This window comes from Numida meleagris, chromosome 4, assembly GCF_002078875.1.
Source record: "Numida meleagris isolate 19003 breed g44 Domestic line chromosome 4, NumMel1.0, whole genome shotgun sequence".
Classification (NCBI taxonomy): Eukaryota; Metazoa; Chordata; class Aves; order Galliformes; family Numididae; genus Numida; species Numida meleagris.
In genome coordinates this window covers 82,896,883-82,918,890 of record NC_034412.1, presented here as the reverse complement: position 1 = coordinate 82,918,890, position 22,008 = coordinate 82,896,883, and the positions used below count along the sequence as shown (strand labels likewise).

The 22,008-nt window shown below is 39.8% G+C and overlaps 1 protein-coding gene across 9 annotated transcripts in view; it reads right to left on the bottom strand.

Moving 5' to 3' along the window:
- Positions 1–22,008, bottom strand: part of LDB2 (LIM domain binding 2) — a 209,839-nt gene that overhangs the window by 35,484 nt on the left and 152,347 nt on the right. For all 9 annotated transcript variants that reach the window (XM_021395257.1, XM_021395256.1, XM_021395258.1 and 6 more), the window contains exons 3-5: positions 16,103–16,275; positions 11,352–11,474; positions 9,618–9,701 (exon numbers count right to left, since the gene is read on the bottom strand). In XM_021395257.1, the coding sequence (XP_021250932.1) occupies positions 9,618–9,701; positions 11,352–11,474; positions 16,103–16,275 (380 nt within the window). The remainder of the gene's footprint in view (positions 1–9,617; positions 9,702–11,351; positions 11,475–16,102; positions 16,276–22,008) is intronic.

Below are 22,008 nucleotides of genomic sequence, written 5' to 3'. Positions count from 1 at the left end.
AGCTCTGATACATCTTGTCAAAAGCTAAACCTTTATTTGCATACCACAATCAGAAGATTATTCCATTTTATAATTTCATTAGTTTGCTTGAGAAGTCTCTAGACCTTTGCCTTCCTCTAGATCTAGGATCTATAACATACTGTGGAAGACAGACTAGCAGTACTTGTATTGAGGCTGGTGCCATGAGGCATGAGACTAGATCTGCTCCAGAGAGTGTGGTGATCTCTGCCTAATTGCCAACACCATTTTCTTTAGATAGTGCTTGTGTTTTCCTTGGAGCTTTTGCTCCAGACCCGGCTGGGTCCAATCCTGCTTTATAAACGAGACGCTATGCAATCAGGCTAGGGAATATAGCTGCAGGCTTTTTTTGTGTGTGCTTCATACTTACTTTATGTAAAATCGTCTTATCTTGTGTAGAAATGGTGCACAGTCTTTTAATTAAACTAGCTCTAAGTTTTGCCTGAATGATTAATAAAATGAGAAATTTCTCTCTCTTGCTATGAAAGCACTGTTTCTTTTGTCTTCCTTCATTCTTTCATATTCCTAAACCTTTTCTTCAAGGCAGATCCCTAAGTTGATATTTGTTCCTTGGGGCTCACCTAAGAACTATAATCTGTGGCTAAATCAAGTTAATTTTCTTTTGTCACAAAACTCCAAAACAAAACAACAACAAAAATGCAATAAAAATAACCATTTGTTGTTGTTCATGCAGCATGGCATTTTCATGGCTAAAATTGCCCAAGGGAATGGAGAAATTAATTTTGATAAATTGGATTTTATGGGTATAAAAGACCTCTGAATAAATGAAAAACTATGAGATGACATTTGGATCAAAGGACAGATACCCATTGACTTCAATGGATGTTAAGACTGGTTCTTTGATTAACAAACTGCCTTATTATGAAGCAGTGGTGAGGTAGAAACACTGATGGGAAAAAGGTAACAAGGCAGAGGATTAACGAAGCCATTTGGGACAGGGAGGAATATTCAGTATTCAGTTTTCTAGCTGTGCAGAACACAATGCTAGATGTGAAGCAGAACAGATGGAAACCTCTTGTGCTTACACTGCTCACAAGCCTCATGTATGCACCAAGACAGACCTGGTTCTGTACTTCTGCTTATCAGCACTGTCTGTAGATTACATCCTATGGGTCTAATGAACTTGAGGTAATTGCAAAATCATGGGCTCCTGGTTATTAATTAGATACAGCTGCTGATGTATACATTAATATGAACAGAAGGTACGCTTACAAGTCAAAAGCAACGCACAGACTTGTACATTTAAGACCACCAGATAAACACTGATACACATGTATGTGTACATACAGCACTGAAAGAGCATACCAAAATTTCTAAAACGTGAGCACAAATAGAGAGTATTTTCAATTAGTGCAATTAATTGGTAAATTGCAGTATGATTCCTATGGTACTTACAAAAAACTGCATTCCACTTATATCTGTACACACACACAACCCTTCAGTGGCGACAAACTTGGAGATGAGGTCTAAATTCCAGACAGATGCCAGATGATATGAATCTCTACACCCTGCCCTGCATGAGTAGCACTGAGAGAGCTACTGAGGATGATCATCACTTGGGTGGAAGGGGCTGGATGAGTTTCTCCATCAGATCAGTCTCCTGACCCAACTAACTATGCAGCTCTGAGCATCTGCAAAGTGCCCAGGAAGTGACTGGAAGAAAAATTCAGCATTGTGTAAGTCAATCTGTAAAAATCACAGAAATGCTGGACTACTATTCTCTTTTGTCGTACTTGCATTTTACTTCTTAGAGTCAGTTGATTTTTTTAGGGTTTCTGTTATGAATAGAAATATGGTGAGTAGAAAAAGAGGGAGGATATGGACAGATTCCGAATGACAGAATGAGGGGAGGCATCATCCATACAGACAAGGATCGGGGTATCACACAGGAAAGATAAGAGGTTCACAGGAGCATCCTAGAAATAGGATCAAATTCAAGAGCCCAAAGCAAACCTCCATGTAAACATGGAAAAGTCAGATTTGATCTTCAGATGTGTCAAAGGGAACAGGTAATGAGTCATACCATTTTACCTATAGTGAAATTGGCAGAGGAAGGGGAAAGGACAAGCTTACAGTAAGGTTAACTACCTGGAGAAAATTATTGAAAAGATAATCTAACAGAGTTGCTTGCGATATCAGAATAAACAGACTAGTAAAACAAACCTCTTGAAGATTAAAATCATGGAGGAGACACAGGATTCACTTTCCAAATAGACAGCAGACCATAGTGCTGCCACAAGCTTTCTGAAATTAATATTTCAGACCCTAAGACAACTGCTTCCAAGAACAAAGATTTGAACCCCAGGCTTTGCATTAAAGCCTATTTCTTGACCTCTGCAACCACTCACCCATCCCTGCGTAACAATTTGCACTGAACACCCATGGATGTTCAATATTCAACAACTAATTAAAATTTTTGCTGTTTTTACTGCTTTGAACAAGAAGCTGGTTTTGGTGTTTTCAGGTCTTCACACAAATCATACCTCTGCAGCTCTCATTCCTAGACTTAATTAATAGTTATTATTATTTATGACTGCACTGCATATTAGTTCAGGCTTTAATTTGGTCTTCTAAAAACAGAGCCTGTGGCTGTGTTCTTGGACTTTTTTCTCCTCATCTTTTTTCCTTTCTGAAATAACATTATTAGTTCAAATCCTGTGGCTTGTTTTTATACGGCTGATGCTTTGTCTTTTTCTCTTCCTTTTACCCTTCTAACATTTTATTTTTAAACCGCTCCAACCTAACTTCATTCTGATTTCTCACTCATGGATGCTTTGAGGACTCACATCGCTGACTATCATCCTTCCATTCTCATTATTGCAGAGCTTAATTTAATTTCCAAGGTCATATGGTCTATATATCCAGTGGGCATGGTAGCTAGCTTGTGTTCATACACAATACATCTTCTGAACTGAAACTCATGAGCCTGTTAGTGCCCTTTGTGTGAAGACTGGCCATTACCATCTCCAGAATATGGGTAAAATTTGCTGTTTCTGCTCAAATCCTGATATCTCCTCTAATCACTTATGCTCTGTTTCCATTCCCTGTTTTTCACTCTCATCCAGAATTTCCACTATCCAGAGACACTAAAACCTGTTTCTGAGCCACAGGAAGCTGAGTTAGTCACTGCTGCATTGGCTCATTGCTCTCTGGTCCAGAGTCTTGTTTAAAATTGTTATCTGATCTTATTAAAAGCCATTGGATTTGCTACATCTTACTTTGTTTTTGATGTGTCACAACTTTCTCGTCTATAACGCACTTTATCTGTTTCAATAAAATGCTCAGGGTCCAATGGATGAAAGGCACAACACTACTGTTCTCACCAACGAGAGTATTACTTTATCACCCGTGCCCTAACTCTGCTACTTCAGATTCCATCTCCTCATCACAACATTTCCAAGTTGGTGCACCATTCTCCACTCATCCCCCTTCCTGTATTTTTCCCATCCTTGCTCCCTCGTCTCACTCACTCCATCCTGGTCACTTCTTTTCTAAAACAATCTGCTCTATCACTTTTCTCTGTTCTCTTCTGCTTCTGGTGGAATAATTTGTTTTATAAATATTCTGTGATGTCATATCTTTATTAAAAAAAGTGAAAAGCTAACATTTGACTGTATGAGCTGTTTCAAAGAACACATTTCTTCTCATTTATTATTCTGAAAGTAACACATAACATTGTCTTAAAAATATTAAATGCATGAAATAGAGGAGAAGAAACCACTGTGATGATTACTGAAATAAATATGAGAAATTACATTAACAGAGAACCTTGGTAGAATCTGCTAATTATAGTTGGCACAGATAGAAAACAGATAGTCAGAGAAATCTGAATCTCTCTGTGAGACCCTTCTGATTTTGACTGTGTTTTCTTGTGGAGATCTGCCCCAAGCTCAACTGTTTTAGACTGAAAATTTCTACCATTTGTAGGAATAAAGTCTACAAAATGTTGTGTCTCTGCTTCTGAGGATTCTTTAAAATTTTGACAGCTTTCATTAGGAAAATTCCCAGAATGATTAAATGAACCCAAACCTGTCCTTTGAGTGCTTGTGAAGCCTTAACAGAACTTGTTACTCCTATCCATTAGGGTACAGCATCTCAGTACACAATCAGACATTCTGCTTCTCCAGCACCTCACACTGTGCCCAGAACAAAGTCAGTGCAGTTGCTATGTGCAGGGCTTTGTGCTTATCTGCTGAAGCCATCGGAACGTGGCAGAAGAACGAAGTGGGAAGCAACAGAACAAGAAAGGATGAGCTTAGATTTTAGACTAACCAAACGTTTCTCTAACAAAATTTGCCTGTCACTCAGCTCCACCGTGGTACTAAGTCATGGCAAAAGTGCTCAAATCAATGTGTTCCCAGAAACACTCATCTGTTCCCTTTCGACTATATAGCTAGCCTGAGACAGCAGACTGACCTATGCCAACAGTTTTGTTGCAGCAAGTGCCCTGCAAAGTCATGGCCTTGCTCCTTCTGAATGTCTACCTCCAGTTAGCTGATCCCAAGTGACCTCAACATCATATCTGCAAGCAGGGGTGACAGTGCTCTTCCATGTGAAGGTGCTATGCAGCCATTAACATCTGCAGATGAGATGCTACAATGACACTGCAAAAAAGTCCACAAGGAATCCTTTCAGTACTTAAACGGGGCTTATTAAAAAAAAGAAAAAGATGGAGAGAGACTTTTTACACAGGTAGATAGAGATAGGAAAAAGAGGAATGGTTCTAAATTAAAAGAGAGGAGATTTAGATTAGATGGTAGGAGGAAATTCTCAGGGATTGGTGAGGCACTGGCACAGGCTGCCTGGAGAAGCTGTGGATGCCCCACTCCTGGAGACATCCACGGCCAGGTTGGATGGGCTCTGGGCAGCCTAGTCTGGTGGCTGGCAGCCCTGTCCATGGCAGGGGGTTGTAACTGGGTGGGCTTTAAGGTCCTTTCTAACCTAAACCGTTCTATGATTCCACAAAGTGAGTAGCACAGGAGTGCTTGGAACAGAATGGGTGCTAGCATTCCTGTGCTCTGCCTGAGCCAGGGGCTCTGAGGAAAGCACCACGTGTGATGCTTTAGTAAAAGATGGCAACATCACGTTACTCACACAGGGAAATGGATTAGTGCTGCATGGGTGACTATAAATACAGCATTTCTTTACCCAGAGCACCTGACTTTGCATCCTGAACAATGCTTGCACGTAATCTTTCTCCCTCTTCACTGAAAATACACAAACTGCTGTAAAGTATTGACCAGATAGCTGCTACAAACCATTACATGTTAGGAGGAAACTAGCACTCAAACGATCTGGGTTCATTTCCTCTCCATGCATGAAACCATATTTAGAAAAACAAATTTCCCCGCACATTAAAACTGTTGCACGTGTGTCTATTTTGGATATGCAAACAAAAATTTTGCATGTGCACTGGATATAGTTACAAATGGATTGATTGCAGTGTGAATGCTGCCTTTAGAAAATTGTGTCCCATTAAATAATTCATGTTATCCTCCTAGCAGAAGAAATCTGAGTGTCCAGTGAGAAGCTAAATTAGTGAAAAGGGGGATTCAGAAAATATTGTCCTATGATGCAATAGTAACACTTCATTATTGTTCATACAGAAAACAAATTGGATAATTTGTAGCTCCGATGAGCCCTGGTGAATACACCATACAGGATACAAGGGGAAGTGCCGCACCAGCTCTACCTTTGCAGAGGACAGAAGCAGGCTGGGCTCCTCCAACTCAAACAAAGCGGTCGCTGGAGCAGACCCACGGCACGGGGAGGGTGCTGGAACTACACTCCGGGAACAGCTCTAAGAAATCACTCCAACTCACCCAATACAAGAAAGGAGAGACAAATTTTGGAAACCTACTGGGCAAGATACAGCTGTATTTCAGGGCTCAGGCCAGGTAGTCCTGCCTAACTGGAATCAGGGGCCAGCATTTCCGTCATGTGAGAAATTTTGAGAGAATAAATCATTTTATAGAAGGCAGCATGAATCCTCTGAGCTCCAAACTGAGAGTAGCGCTGCTGGCATACATCTGCTGTTTAGAGCACATTCAAATCTGTTACACACTGAAGAACTAAATAAAATAGCAGAGCAGCTAGAAAACTACATAGACAAAAAATAAGAAGGTAATATGTGGGGACAACTTCATTGTAGCTTGGTGAAAACTGGTCTTCTGCATGTTATCTCCATCTTTCAACTCTGTACAGGATCCCTGTTTGCTCCTGGAGTTGTATGACTGAGACTAGGATATAGGTCTTGGACTTATTATCTGATGGTTTGTAATATCTTGTAATACTTCATGACTTGATGAAAAATTACCTTTTAAAAAGCTTGATATTAATTTAAAACCTACAAGGTTTTGCTCATTATTTCTGAGACAGCCTGTTCAACTCCTATTCAGCAGTTACAGCAAAGTCTGCTGACCCCATTGATGAGGTAATCAATTATGCTGGAACAAAACAAACTAGTAACTGGAAGGAAAGGAAACCTATGATTTTTTACAGTGCCAGAGAAAACAGAGAGAAAAAGCATTTGGCAAATGACACAGGACAAAATAATTCATTTTCAGGTTCTGGCTTCCACAAAAATACTTAAAATTTGTACTAAACATGATTTAAAAAAAAAAAAAATCAGCGTTCTTCTGTGTTGAACACCTTTATTCTGAGGAAACGAAGACAAAATAGGGCATGCATCCAAAGCTGTGGCTCCACAGGCATGTGGCACTGTGGAACGGAGGTTAACATGCTAGCAACTGCAATTATTCCAAATAGCAATGATTTAGCATTCTGTGATGTCTAGAGTGCAAAAAATACAGGCTATGCCTTTATATCACAGCCATCTGAAATCCAGGTTTAAATTCTGCCTTTAAAGAGACTGCAGCACGGCTTGCTGCTGTGTGCACGTTGGAGAATAAAAATGATTAATTCTGCCCATCAGTGAAGTTTTTGCTTATGAGTATCGCCTTTGCTGTGTGCAGCAGAAAAAAAAAAAGGAAATCGTTTTTATGCTTAGTGTGAAATCCTTATTCAGAAACATGTAACAGTGCTAATTACTAAATACTGGGAAGACTGGATAAAATATCTTTTAATGCCAGCTTAAATAAAAGAGAAAACACCTTAAACCTCCGTGCATTTACCAGATACTTATAGTTCATGGTTTTACAATCCTGAGTTGAGAAAGGATTTTCATTTTAAAATTAACAGAAGAAAGTGATTGGGAAAGAAGTAAATCAAATGGAAATATTTCATCTAATATGAGCTTGAGCTGAACATCTGAGAAAAAAAAATAGCAGAATGATCAATTCCTCCCTGCTAGAAAGAGAGATACAAAGATTGGCTTGTAAAAAAGGAAAAAGAAAAACCCTTTTGGAATCACCACAGCAGGAGCCAGAGAAAGCTTTGCACCCAGAGACCTAATGTTGTCTGTTAAGCTAACTAAACTAGTAAGGAAGGAGAAAAAAAGTAAGACTTCATCTTTTCATCCCCTTTCACTTCAGTGCTCATCTCCTCAGTGCTTAGCTTGATCCCAGTTTTCTTTTCCTGAGGATTTTTTTTTCTCCCTCCCTGGCTTTCTTCCTTTCCCCCTTTTTTTGATGCTGATGGGAGCAGCGCAGGCATGAGGTGCGGCTGCATCCTAGCAGGGCCCCTGCCTTTCTTGTTCAGATCATTGCAAGCGGCAGTTGCAGAACGTGCCACAAAGGACCTGGAAGGGATCGGGGACAGGGATATGCTGCAAATTTGGCCTGGCCCTCTGAGCCCTGCAGAGAGTATGTGCTGAACAAGCCCAAGCGCTTGCAGGTGTGTCCAGCCACACTAAGGGAATCAAAGACCTCAAAAGTCAGGCAGTGTCTTGTGGTGAAGGAAAAACCTGAAAGAAAACATGGAAATAGCCTACTGAAGACAGCTGCCTGCTGCCATTTGCCATACCACAAAATGTGGTGTGACGTTTTGTGGAGGGAACTCTGGTGGCCATTTCTGGAGAACAGCTCCAGTACACCAAGCTGTGAGATCACAGAATGGCTTGGGTTGGAAGGAACCTTAAACATCATCTAATTCCAATGCTTCTGGCATGAGCGGGGCTCCCTCCCACCAGATCAGGCTGCCCAGAGTTTCACCCAACCTGGCCTTGAACTCCTCCAGGGATGGGGCATCCACAACCTCTCTGCACAGCCTGTGCCAGTGCCTCACCATGCTCTGAGTGGAAAATTTCCTCCTACCATCTAATCCAATTCTCCCCTCTTCTTATAATTTAAAACTGTTCCCCCTTGCCCTATCTCTATCTGCACGTGCAAATAGCCAACGCTTCAAATCCATAGCTCTCCAAGTTAGAGATAAGGGATGTTGGAGAGAATGCAATATACACAACATAGACATACTGTTCTTGACTTTACAGGGGAAATGCTAAAGCAGCGCCTTATGCCTCTGAGGTTTTATGACAAATTCTTCTTTCAGCCGATCTGCCCTATGTAACTCAGACTATAATCTGAACAGTAACTTTTAAGCCAGCACCACATAAACAACTACCAACAAAGGCTTATTATCCTGGAAGAGCAAGGACAGCTACAGCCTGACTACAAGCCATAGACATATACAGTGAGAGAAATCTCACCATGTCTCCATCCTGACATCGTCCTTCTGTGGAGTCCAAAACACTCTGGCATAGAACTCCATCCATAGGAAAGATTTTACAAGGATCATAGCCCTGAAGAAAACACGGCTAAAACACTAGAATACAGACTCTCAGCTCTGCCTTAAGCTGAAAAAAATTGCATTTTCTAGTGTGTTCTTGTCATCTTCAAGAAGCATCTTGAATTATTACACAATTAGAAGGAATAAAAACAGATTTCTTGGACAAGTTAGCTTGGTGTATTATTGAATTATCTGCCCCATTTTATCTATTAATGGCATGTTTAGGAATAAGAAAAATCTTAATTTTAACCTTGAAATATGAACTCTAGAAACCCATATTTCAGTGTATGCATTGTAAGCCCACACCAGGGAATACTTTGAAAAATAAAAATAAACTTACAAACTTTGAATGCACTTTAAGGGTCAAAAAGCAATGGGAACAAATGCATTATTTAATCATAAAAACCCACACTCAATTCAATGCAAGGCTGAGGAGGGAGCTCAGGCTCCCAGAAGCACGTGAAGCAAGAACTGCTTTGAGGAACTGCTGCAACCAGGACTGGAGCTGAGCTTTTGCTCAGACGTGGAGAGGCAAGGAGGTTGGAGGGGTGGAGAACATCAGCAGTTGTTAATAAGAACATGCTGCCATTTTCCCAGAAACAGTGAAACAGTTTTGCTTGCAAAAAATAAACTCGTTTATCAAACATAAGAAGTAATGTCATCAAAAACGGAGGGCTATGTAGACACTGCTTCAACTCCATGACAAACTACTTATCCTTTTTAATGCTGCATTATTAAGGACTGCACCTTTATTGCAGTCTCCTTCATTCTTGCTATGAGTTAGGTCCACCTCTTAACTGCCTGACACAGGCTCTGCTCTCATTACCTGGACTCAAAGCTAACAGTAACTTTTAAAAAATGCTCACAATAATCGTTGGCTATGGTATGCTTACCCTGAGGTAGTTGAGGGTGAAGTTTGTCAGACCCATTCGAGTGATGTTTTTGGACAGCTGCTCCAGCACCTGAGGGTCTTGCGCCTAAACAACAGAGAGAAAAAGAATTTTCACTTTGCTTTTCATCTATTTGTTTTTCTTTATGTGCTTGGTGGAATGCGGGGAAGGTTCTCTGAAGAGAGATGCCATTCCTATTGATAATGAATTTATGCCATAAGCTACAGAGCTCTGTTTGCACAGGAAAATGCAAAACCTTAAAGAATTGGACCAGAATGAGGGCTGTTTTCCAATACCTTCCTCCTGTCCATAACCATTCAAGTAATACACCTTGGAGGTCTGGTCACGCGTAGGGCACAGACAAGCAGAGCACCCCTCCTCCGCCCCCCACAAAGAGCTGCCTATAGGACCTCAAGCCTTTCCTTTCTTGGCTGGAAAACAAGGAGAGTAAGCAGATAAAGGCAAGAGTAAAGAAGGTATTGCTTTCTTTTTGTGTATGAGAAATAGAAGCAGAGAACTCATCAAAGCACTTTATAACAGACCTAATCATGTGAGAGGCACTAAGCACAGGCTGGAGAACCTTTCTGGTTTAGGTTATTTTATCTCAGATGAAACTGGAAAAGCACAAGCACAGTCCTTCTCTGACGCAAGCCAGGAGCTTTACCTGTGAGACCAGCCTCTTCTTTAAAATGAGATCAATCTCATTACTACAATTAATACCTCCTGGTTGCTAGCTAACCTGGTTCTAGTCTCTTTGAATTACAACCTCCCTAAATATAAAATTGTGCCCACAGCCACCTTATTTAATGGGATATTGTTGAAGAGTTCAGAAGTTCAACTCTCTTAAAAAAAAAAAAAAAAAAAAAAAAAAAAAAAAACTAGAAAAAAAAGNAAAAAAAAAAAAAAAACTAGAAAAAAAAGCATACAGAAATGGAGGAGAATATTTCCAATAGCATTTTCAAAACAAGTCTGGGCTGCTTAAGTTATTTAAAACTCTTCTCTAAAATATCTTTAACTTTGGATATCCAAGTAACTTGATGTCAAAATAAGGACGTATATTTGGGTCTGTATTCTTACCCTCTATAACACTATAGCCCTGTAATTAATTTTGTACATGGAGCACTACTAATCTGAATGCTTCCGCAATGCAGAACTGAAAGTAGCAATAATACTCTCTTCTTTGTTTCCCCCCAGTGATTTTCTTTATTGTATTTTGACTTCACTGTGCAGAATATACGAAGTTTTAATGTTCCATTGCGTGTGTTTTCATCCAATGACAAAAAAAAAAGTCTTCAAATATTAGAAAGGGAAGACCTAGATTACAATTCTGAAGTATTTTGAGTAAATATGTGATATTTATTTATTTTCTGTCTTATGTAAGGGTAGAATTAGTTAGCTTAATGTGAAAACCAAGCAAAATTTGTATCTACAATGATGGAGACTCGCTGATGTTAGTTTAGTTGATATCAACACAAACAGATTTTCAGCCCAAACCACACAGACCACCAAATGGGACTAAAACCAAAACTGCGCTAAACCAAAATGAAAGCACAGTGACAGTGGCAACAATAGAGCACTGAGATAGGAAGGAGCAATGAAAGAACTCATAAATGGATGTAGTTGAAGGCAAAAGAAAATATTTATAGTTAATTGCCTTGGGTGTGAAATTTTCTGGAGTTTTTCATAAACCTAATCTCATCTCTTTGCATTAGGTCAAGTGAAAAAAGGATTACTTACATGCATGGCTAGAATGCTGCGTGGGACTAATTCTCTGTATTGTCTAATAGTAAAGTGCCATGTTTTTATTCTCATAAGATCATCAAAAGTAAACTCCAAGATAAGACGTCCTTCTGTGCATACCTAGAATACATAAAATGCATGACATAAATTCCCAGGAATTTTGTGTTCAATGGTATTGTATCAACAATCAAACAACATTCAAAAATATCAGAGCAGTATTTTATTGTTCACCTGTGCTGGACTAATTATTTTTCTTTCTCATGGGGGGGAAAAAACTGTGGAAAAATGACTTCACTGGCCTACTGCAGAGCAGATAGTACCTTATAATACTAAAAATTTTATAGCATTTCACAAACAGAGTATTGTACTCACTAAATCTTATTTATTGCATCAATTCTCTCTCCCTCTTGGTTCATGACTGCTAATTAATGACCCAGCGTTGCAGTGGAGGTGACTGAGGTCCAACTGTGCACACTTGATGCCAAGCTGCTGACCCCACTGTTCTCAACTTTTCTTACGTTGATCTTGCCTCACAGTGGATGGGGACATAAACTTTCCCTTCCTATCCACTTGGAGTACAGGCTGCCTTCAATGGCTGTGGTTGATGTTTATCTTTTTTTTTCATTCTTGTCATGATTTTCCAAGTATTTTTCTTTTTTTTTAATCTCATTTTTACTTTTCTTTCATTTCTTATCTACTTTTATTAATGCTGCCCTTCCAAGGAAAGCCAGACTATGATTTGACAGCAGTGAAGAACCAGAGGGTGCGGTGGAGCTGCACCTATGGCAAGTGGCTCCTTCAGCACTGTGAGAGCTCTTATCTAAGGAAGAGATACATATGGGAGGGAGCAAGGGTGTACTACCTGGAAATAACAAATTAAATAAATTACTGGAGACTTTTAAGCAACTGTTCACAACTGTATTTAGAAAAAAAAAATGCTATGGTTGTGGTCTTCTTTAAAAGAAGTAGGTGCAAAATACAAGCCTGCCTTGGGGTACCCTGGAAAACATAAATGAGGCCTGATCCAAAATTCAGCTCCTCTGTTGTTGATTGTTTTTTTTTTTAATTGAATGCTTAGAGTTACAACTCCTATTCCAAGCAAAATTTCTAAGTACAGGGTGCAGAGATACTGTGGAGACACAGTGTAATAGCTTTTAAAAGAAAAGGTTCTTGCAACTTTAATTTTAATACAACTAATGTTGAACAATTAGCCATCTTAGATTTGGTTGAAGCCTCTGGGCCATTTTACAAGCCCTAGATCAGATCAGACTAATTCCTGCTTTGGCAACTTGTGACTTTTCTGGTTAGCAGTTCACTTAATGTTACCATGACTTCTTCTCATAGTTTCTACAAAAATACACAGGTAATTTTAACAGGCATACTATACAGACATATTAGTCTAGACCTATGAAGAAGAATCTTGCAACAGGTTCTCCTCTGCCCCTTTCAGCATACCTTAGTGAAACCTTCAAATTCTTAATGTATCTTACGTTGTTATTTGACCCTGGTCTTGGTTTTCACAGCTCTTGTACTATGATAAGAAAATACCCAGAGATATACACATGTGGGCACATAAGGATTTGTACAAGAGGAACAGCATTCTGTTGCATTAATATTACTGTGCTGAGGCCAAAGTTCCTGACTACTGACCGGTTAAATGAAAATACTTCAGGTTTAAAATATTTTTTAATAATAATACCTGTGGCTTCTCAAATGTTTCTTCTGTGGCTCAAAAACCCACAGCTCTTAACAGACTTGTTTTATGCACTAGCATTAACAAATTCTAATAGAAAAACTGAAACGCATACCTCATATTACAGTGGTAAAAATTTATACACCTTATAAAGGAATTTAATTTCCTTATGTGGAGCAGAATTTTACGCAGTGCTTTTAATCAATAAAATTGGTGCAGTTCTTATTTTAAATGGGCCTCTTTTTTTTTTTTTTTTTAATGCTACCTTTTTCATAGAATCCAAAAATCAGAAGGGTCTCCAATTAAGAAAACATTTTCTGTTGTGCTGAATTCATGTTACCGTACTGTGAGCTCTGACATTTTGTTTCTGTGGTAACCAAAATCAGCTGATTAGTTGGCATGGCAACAGAAAAGATGTAATCCCAGCAGACACACTCTAATCAATGCCCCCAGCACAGATGGTCTCCGGAGGATCAACAAGAAAGAGGCTGGCAGGCATTCAGCATATCACGTGGTTGCTCTAGACTAGGCCAGGAAAAAACTAAAAAAGAACGTTTCTCAAACTAACCAATAGCTTTTTAACCCCTTCACTGCACTTATTAATTGTAGGAAATTCAACTGCCTGCACCTATGAGAAATAAATTAATTCCTGTTCCTTAATGCTTGGATTCTTGCAGTAGTGACACAATGCACCTTTTAAAACTCTTCCCCCTTTTGTTAACAGCCTTCTCTCAAACCTGACTCTTTGCTTTAAAAGAAATCTAATGCTTTTACAAATCTGGAATGTGATAGAGGGCCAAAATCACTGGGACTGTTTGAGTGCTACAGTCATAAATCAGGTCGATGGAGCACAGGAGAAGGCCTGTCCCACCAGTGGGTGCTCCCTGATCTGAGGGTGGAAGCAAAGCTCACCTTTGTAATGCTATCAGGAAATATAAAAATCACGAACTGCAGAAAACCAGTTTGGCTATACATAAAGTTGGAGTGTCAGAAAACACTCAAAAACAGAGTATTGGAAATACTCATAATTCTTGCCTTTGCCTGGAGAAAAACACAACAAACATCTGCCTAGGCAAATGAATATGGTAGTTAGGGCTTTGGCCTCTTTTTTTTTTTTTTGCCACTCTAATACATGCCACAGACTTTATTTTTTACAATATTTATTTATACCTTGATAAAATCTGTTCTTAAATGTGATCCTTATTTTATGTGGACAACAGCCCCAAAAGACAAGCTAAACTATTTGTGTCCTCACTGGTAGGCATGTTCTAGCCATATTTGTTTGGAAAAAATTGGAAGTGCCGTGTTATATATTCATCTGATATTGCAGAATGCAGTGAGTAGCTTTAACTGGGAAAATGTCGGAATGAATAAAATTCAGCTTCAGATTCCTGATTCAATATGTGATGAGAACTGTTCCAGCCCATTATATTAGATGCTAGTGAATTTGAATCTTATAAGTTGTTCGTGAAATTGAAATAGCTATTAACAAGAATTGTTTATTTGTATTTTTGCACAAAAAAACCTCTTCACTGGGTCAAATTCAGACATGATGTGAGGAGCTACACAGTCAACTGGAGTGCTGCTTATGGGAGTTCTGTTCTACTAGCAATGCTGTGGGAGTTAAGAGTCTACCTTTGGGTTCAAGATCCATGACCTCACTATCTCTGCTAGAAGTTACACATGCACAGCTGAGACAGCATTTGGCTCTAACTTATTTCTGAGAGCAACATATTCTTTTCTCCTTTATTCCACCAAATGCCATCTTCTATTTCAACAGTTTTACTTATGCAGCCATTTTAACATACAGCCATTACAAAAAAACCCACAATCGTTGCAGGCAGCTACACAAAGAAGCAGCTGCCCTACACCTCTCCACGTTTTCTACACGTGGCAACCATGGACAACTCTTCCTGAGCACTGAGGTGGCGAAGAGTTGCCACCCAGGAATATCTCCGTGTTTGTGTCTGTCTGTGTAAGTCGCAGGGGGCTGGAGTGGGACAGCTGGAACAAATATACCGTAAAATGCACACCTCCCATCTCACCAGCACTCTAGACATGGGTGGCTTCTTCTCTCTATCCTTTAAGACCCACACCATGAGGAATAAAATTGTTAGGGAAGACACTACTGAGACACACATGCTAAAACTACATGGGCCAAGCAGCCCCTAAGCATGATGTTGTCAATATTAGTGCCTTGTTAGATTCTAAAACCTCCCCAGTTCTGCAGGATAAGGGCAATATGGATGGATTATCTCCTCCTGATGCACCTTCTCTTTTGTGCTTTTTTCCATATGAAAGTTGATGTTCATAGAAATGAACAGGTACAAGATTCAAAAGAAATATTTTCTGTTAAATTTTGAAGTGTGCCTTTCCATTTTCAAAATCAGTTTACTGATTTTTACTGGTTTTTAAGGTAGGATTTTTATTTTGACTTGGACTTTCCATCTTTTTGGTACTGTTTTTATAAATATACAACTCTTACTTCAATTACAGAATTGAAGTAGCCAATGCATGAAGACAATTCACTATCAGTTGCAAATATTGAATATGTACTAACCCCCTGATGCAGAATGTGCTTTAATCAATTGAGTCCTTCCATTGACTTCCCTGCCCTTTGGACCAGCATTCTACTGTATTAAATCACCTTTTTCCTAGGGATTTACAGTCCTTAGACTGGGTATCAAGTGTAAAGTGAGTAACCCAAAATGGTAGGTACCAGCAATGTAAAATCTCATTGTTGCTTTAAGACTGAGCCAAGAGAAAAGGAGATGGGAAGGTTGCATTTAATTCATGTACATCTGATAGTTCATTATGCGCTTCTCTTGCAGTCTTTCTGGGAGAATTGCAGAAGATGCCCACAGAATTTTCCAGTCATGTAATGAATACAGAAAATAGTAATTAAAGGGATTGAAGGATTTTCAGTATTTGAAATAATTTGAGTCTACCAGAAAAATGCAACAGCCAATATTTTTCACTCTCAAACACACCGGAAAAGAAAGAAAAAAAACAAAACAAAAACAAACAACGTGCTTTGTTGAGTCTTCCCTGTTACCTTGGTAAACATGGGTTTTCCATGCTGAGTGACCATGGTGCATTGATCACAGTCCACTGTGATGGATGAGTTGTGGTATGACTCTTTTGAGTGCTTGAGAATGTAATACAGGTCTGTTACACCTCCTTCAAAGACAGTGCTAAAATAACGAGGAATGAGGGTCCTTCCAATTGCTGTGAGGAAAATACAAAGCAGAATTCAGCAAATGCTCTAGGTTATAAAATTTTCAACCATTTGCTAACAGAACATGAATAAATTTAAGTGCAATGAAATCAAACTTTCATTTAAGTAATATAATACATGTTTTCTATCTGCTGTAGAAATGGAGTTGTGCCTGCTCCTGCTGAAATCAATGAAAACAGCTTATTCTGATATTCAGAGAGAGTGAGCTCATCTTATTTAATCTTTTTAAGCTGATGGTGAGTTAGAGTCACTTTTGAAACCATCTGCAAGTTTTTTGTCCCAAAGTAATTATCATACAGAGAGCCACATGGTGTCAATTATGACTGAAAGTTGGATATTACTCATAAATGTATAAATACAAGTGCTGAGCACTTGCAGAAATACATATGTACACCCAAAAAAGCAAAGTGCATTTATATAGAGAAGTGTGGACACAAATATGTTTGCGTGTGTGCACATATATGCGTATGCACAGCCACACACACATACACACACACTGTCGATTAAATAGGACAGCTACTATCAGTCTGGAGAGTGAAGGAAGACCTGAGAATGCAATACAGTGTATACGATTGCCAACAGAGAGTCTATGTGAAATCTCTCTTTAGACTGTGTGTATTTGAGCCACAAGCTAGAAGGTCTGAGCAGACACCTGAAGTAGCTTATATCCACCTCTTAAGCTCAGGAGTTTAGACTCCAAGTACTGCGTTCTCCAAGTAAGTAATAGTAATAGTGAGTTTGGCATGCATTTCAGATGCACGGACTGGCAGAAAAACTGGTATCAAAGGCAATTATCTTGTACGCAACCGATGTTTTCCACCTTCTTTTTTTACAGATAAATTTGGATGCAACCACAAGCTTGTAGGACAGAACACTTTAATTTATAATAGACCAATACTTCCATATTGAATGAGTCATTGCCTTGCATGCATTAATCAATCCACAGTAATTCTGAGTGGTGGATACATGAAAATTACCTCCATCTACAGAGGGAAAAACTGAGAGATCTAAACTAAGTGTTCTGGAACAATGAGACAGAAAAGTCACCATCAACAGGCAAAATTAGAGTTGATTAGTTCCTAATTCTTATTTATCCACCAGGACTATGTGGTGACTCATGCCTCTCTTATTTGCTGTATACTTTTCAGAGTAATTTCTAAAAAACTTATTTTCATAGGAATTTTGCCAGCGTACAAACAAGGGCACTTGACCCTAAAAATGTATTCGCAAGTGGGTGTTGTAAATTAAAAACTACGGTGTTTTCACAGAAGTGGTTCTGTGAAAGCTGTTTCTGCTCTGTGCGTCACAATGTGGAATATTGCATGTGCAGTTATAATGCACATTATATAAGGAAAATATACAAATATAGAAAATAAGGACTTGTTAAAGCTTTTACAGTAAAATATTAACATAATTTTAAGTATTAAAATATACTGCGCTCTCTGGATGTGGCTGACAGTTCAATGAATACTTTGAACAACTATTCTACAACTCAAGCTCCTAAAAAACCCACCCACTCGCCATGCATATATTAATTTTCTACAGTCTTTTAATTCAATTTAGAGAAAATGAAGTCCAGTGTATCAGCATAAGACTCAAGCTTTAACTCAAATTTTTCCATGTTGGTATGGTATATAGCGAAACTTGAAACTTTCCCATCATGTTAATTTTTTGCTCCCCTAAGGCTAATTAGTGCAAATTAAATTTCCTGCTAATCATCCTAGGCAGCGAATGTGTGATATGAAAATCCAGCATTCCTACTGATTGTGATAAACCTCTATTCACGTGACTTAGGCACCACATAAATATCTTGAACCTTCTTTAACTGCACTTATAGACCATTCCCAAAGTAGCATGGTTGTATGGTGCTGGTTTCAGCCTTGTAACCGCAGCTACAACACATTAAAGAAGGCTAGTAATACATTAAATAACTTACTGCTTTTCCTAGTAAGCATTGTCTGTGCTTGCCACTGGGATCTGCTACTGTGAAAAACAAAGTGGGGAGCCAAAAAGATGAGGAAGAACAGAGGTGCATACAAGGAGATGCCCCATGGAACCTCATTTTCAACTACAGGTGTCCATGCGGACCCTGTCTGTCTGTAAAAGGGAAAACTGCTCACGTGAGTGTCTAGCATACACTAGCATAAACCTCCAGGAGAAACATGCATGAAACCCTACTGAGAAGCGGGCTGGTCCTCGGCTCACTGAGCTGCTTTTGCTGCAGAAGGCAGGTTCAAGGCTTGGGCTCTCTTCCTGAAGCACTCCATGGCTTAAAAAGATAACTTATTTTCTAGTATAAACATGACTCTGTACAGCGGTAACAAAGCTTATTTGTGCAGGAGATGTTTCCAAGAACAACAAAGGGCTGTGGAACAAGCCCTTATAATCACAAACTTTCTATGTTTTAAGTGCAAAAGACTTGCCTTGATGTTTTCTCCCCCAGAACATAACTGTGTATATGAACATCCAAGCACTCTCAGCCCTGCTCTTTATTTTTCCCCCCAGTCTCCACGCTCTCCTACCCTCGAAGTCCTACTTTTCCCCATCTTATGGTCAGCTTCTATGCACAGGTTATCTTCCATGTTCACAGTTCAGCTCTCAGCGCCTCCCTGCCCCTAATCCCCTTCCTCACATGCTGCCCATTCCCCTTGCTCAGGCAGGCTCACTAACTCCCCTACAGCTCCCCAGATCCCACATTCTTACCTAAAGCAGGCCGCACTATCTACTAGCAGTCTCCCTGTTCTCCTCCTCTCTCCCCCAAATGCAAGCTTCATGCACGCTTTCTCAGTGCCCTTCCCACCCACCCAGGCTGCACAAACCTCCTTGCTTCCTACAATATAAGCCCTTCTTCTGCTTCTGGATTTTGTGTATTTTTCCCCAGGATCCTCTGTCTCCAACTTTTCTCTGCCTTGTCGAACCCCATCTCTCCTCCCTTTGCTCAGCATCTCACCCAACCAGAGACAAGGCAAGAGCACCTCTTCCCTTTGTGCCCTCCATGCAACTAAGCAGCTCCCTATTCACTGCCCATGTTTTTCTCACTGACATCTAACTGTCCCACAATCAGCTCTCCTCTTTCCCTTTCAACTTCAGTTAATATCTCTCCCCTCTCACACTTCAGTGACATCAGATTTCTTCCCTGGTTTAGTCTCTTTCTATTTTTTACCTTCTCTTCCCTCTTTCCTCTTTGCTTATAATGCCTCATTGCAGTGAGAGAGTTTTCTTCCTGGATTTTCTGATGACAATGCCACAGTCAAGCTGCTTCCTTCTCAGGGCCACCTGGACCCCAGTGCATCTGTCGGGAGCTCCGGAGAAGGAAGGGCTTCCTGCTCTCATGTGCAGCACTGGCTGACCGTCCATTATGTTCTGGAAATGGGATTTGCAGTGGAAAAATCCAGGAGCCCACAGAGCCTAGAGTCCAGCTACTCTTTGCAGTACGTGTGGAGATAGCCTACTGGGCTCCATGAGCAGGGAAATTTTGGAAATTTCAGCTGTCAAACTCTAGTGAGGCCTGAGCTGAGTACTTCAGAATGGTGTTTTTTTTTTTCCCAAAGATCCATAAATTTGCTAAATTCAGTCAGATTTACATAAGAAGGACAAAAGGCAACCCCTGCCACAAAGGTGAGCAAATCCCACTCCACAGCATCATATGGACTTGAAAATAAAAATTGCAATAATTTTGTAATATGGACAAAGCAGTATTTTTTTTTTCCATTTTCAAAGACAGAAATCATTTTTGGCTTAGATAGGAGAGAACTAGCTGCAAGCAAAATAAACCATAATTTCAGTTTTATTGGCTTAAGTTTGGCAAAATTATAAGCAACGAGGAAGAAGTTATTTTAATAGGATTTATTAAACAGTATTAATAATACATGCTATATCATCTGCCCTCAAGAACAGATTAGAATAGCCATGACTGCAGATGCTGAAGCTCTGAGCCCAGCACTCAGGGTTAGGAAAGCAGGCATAGATTCATACCTGCATCTACAAGAACACTAGCAGGATCTTACAGTGCCATTACCCAGAACAGGCTGTTTTATCGAGTGAAATGCAGCATCCTGCACCATAAGAAATTGGGTACACTGTGAACTGGAAAGAAAATTCACCTGCCCCTCCCTCAGCATTCAGGCATTAATGTCAGATCCCTGGAATGCTACTTTGCATTTTGTCCTGAGCAGCATCCTTCATCCCTAACTGAGTATCTAAGGATGTACTATTTCCCAAGAGAGGCAGGCACTGCCCCTTAACGTTTGCTTCATTTGTGCTAGCAAATCCCCAGACATCAATGCAAACTGGCAAAGATCAGCTGGATTTAACAACAGGTGATGATGGTTATTTATATGAAGGTGTCAGTAAGAAAGGTGTATCTGAAGTGATTATTTTGCACAAACTACAATGCTGTCGCTGGGATGATGTACCTTTAGCCTGCTCGGTAGCCTGGCTACACATGGCTCCGTTTACATTTCCAGAGGATCAGAGACCTAACTACAATTTTAGAATTGAAATATAATGGGTAGATATGTGACACTTCCCTGGATATGAGCGGTCCAGAAATCAATTAATCCAATCAATGTAATTGTGGTACCACCACATGCCATGTGGTGGTGGTGGTACTGTTGTTTTGTTTTGTTTTTCATATCAAATGGAAAGTAAACATGTTTTTCTAGTTCACAGGAAACTGGTATTATTTGTGGGCTAGGAATAGAAGAATACTTCCTCCCTTTGTGTCCCAAAGATAGGCTGTCAAATTCTCAATGCCCTCTCTACAGAATGGAGGTTCGTGGCCTCTGTTGCAGAAGCAAGGCTCGACAGCAGGCCCCTCCTTGCTCAGCACACTTGTCAAGGGTTGCCTTTACAGTATAAGCTCTCAGCAGCAGAGACTTAGATTTAGCATATATGTATACAGCATGTAGGATAACTGCCAAATTGGTACAGAAGTCAAACAATAGAAGTGTTAGCCAGTGAAATAAAAATACTGGATTGATTGCTTCCAGACTTTTTTTGCAGCCTGTCAAGTCCTATGTCTTCAATAAGAGCTACGGTACAAAATAAGTAATAAAACAGACACAAATACAAAAACCAAATATAAAAAGCCTTTTAAAGTTCTGAAGAATCAGCAACAGAATGAAAAAACGACATTGTGCCTGTTGCTTAAATGAGCTCTGTCTGGAAGCAGACTGCAGCTGATTATCTCATCAACACGTTATAGATGGGATTGAGGAACAGCACTGGTTGGGACTGCGGGTTTTTTTGGCTCCCAACCCAAAATGTTATGATGTCCTGTACAGCTCCAGACAGACCATGAAAGTCTCTTCCTTGGGAGATTATCACAGCTGGAGTTCAGTAATTAAATGCATAGGCTAAGACCAACTTTCGCTCAGCCAGATCTAAAGGCTGGGGAAGTCTGGAGATGACTTCTCACTGATTGCAAATGAGCTTTCCTGAACACCACAGAAGAAAGCCTGAACTTACTGTTAATTGTTAATTGACTCTGGCTATGGCTAATTGACATCTGTGTGGACCAGAGGCTGCCACAGCCATTTATGCATGTGTTTGTAACCAAAATAAATGAATGCACAAAAAGCAAAACATTATGGAGTTATACAGTGATGTCACTGCTCTCCTTCTGCCCCTACTTTTGTTTCAGTTTGCCCAGATTTGTCTCACTGAAATATCACATCCGGTGTGTTCCCTCCCAGACACAGCTCACCTAGCTGGGATGGAGA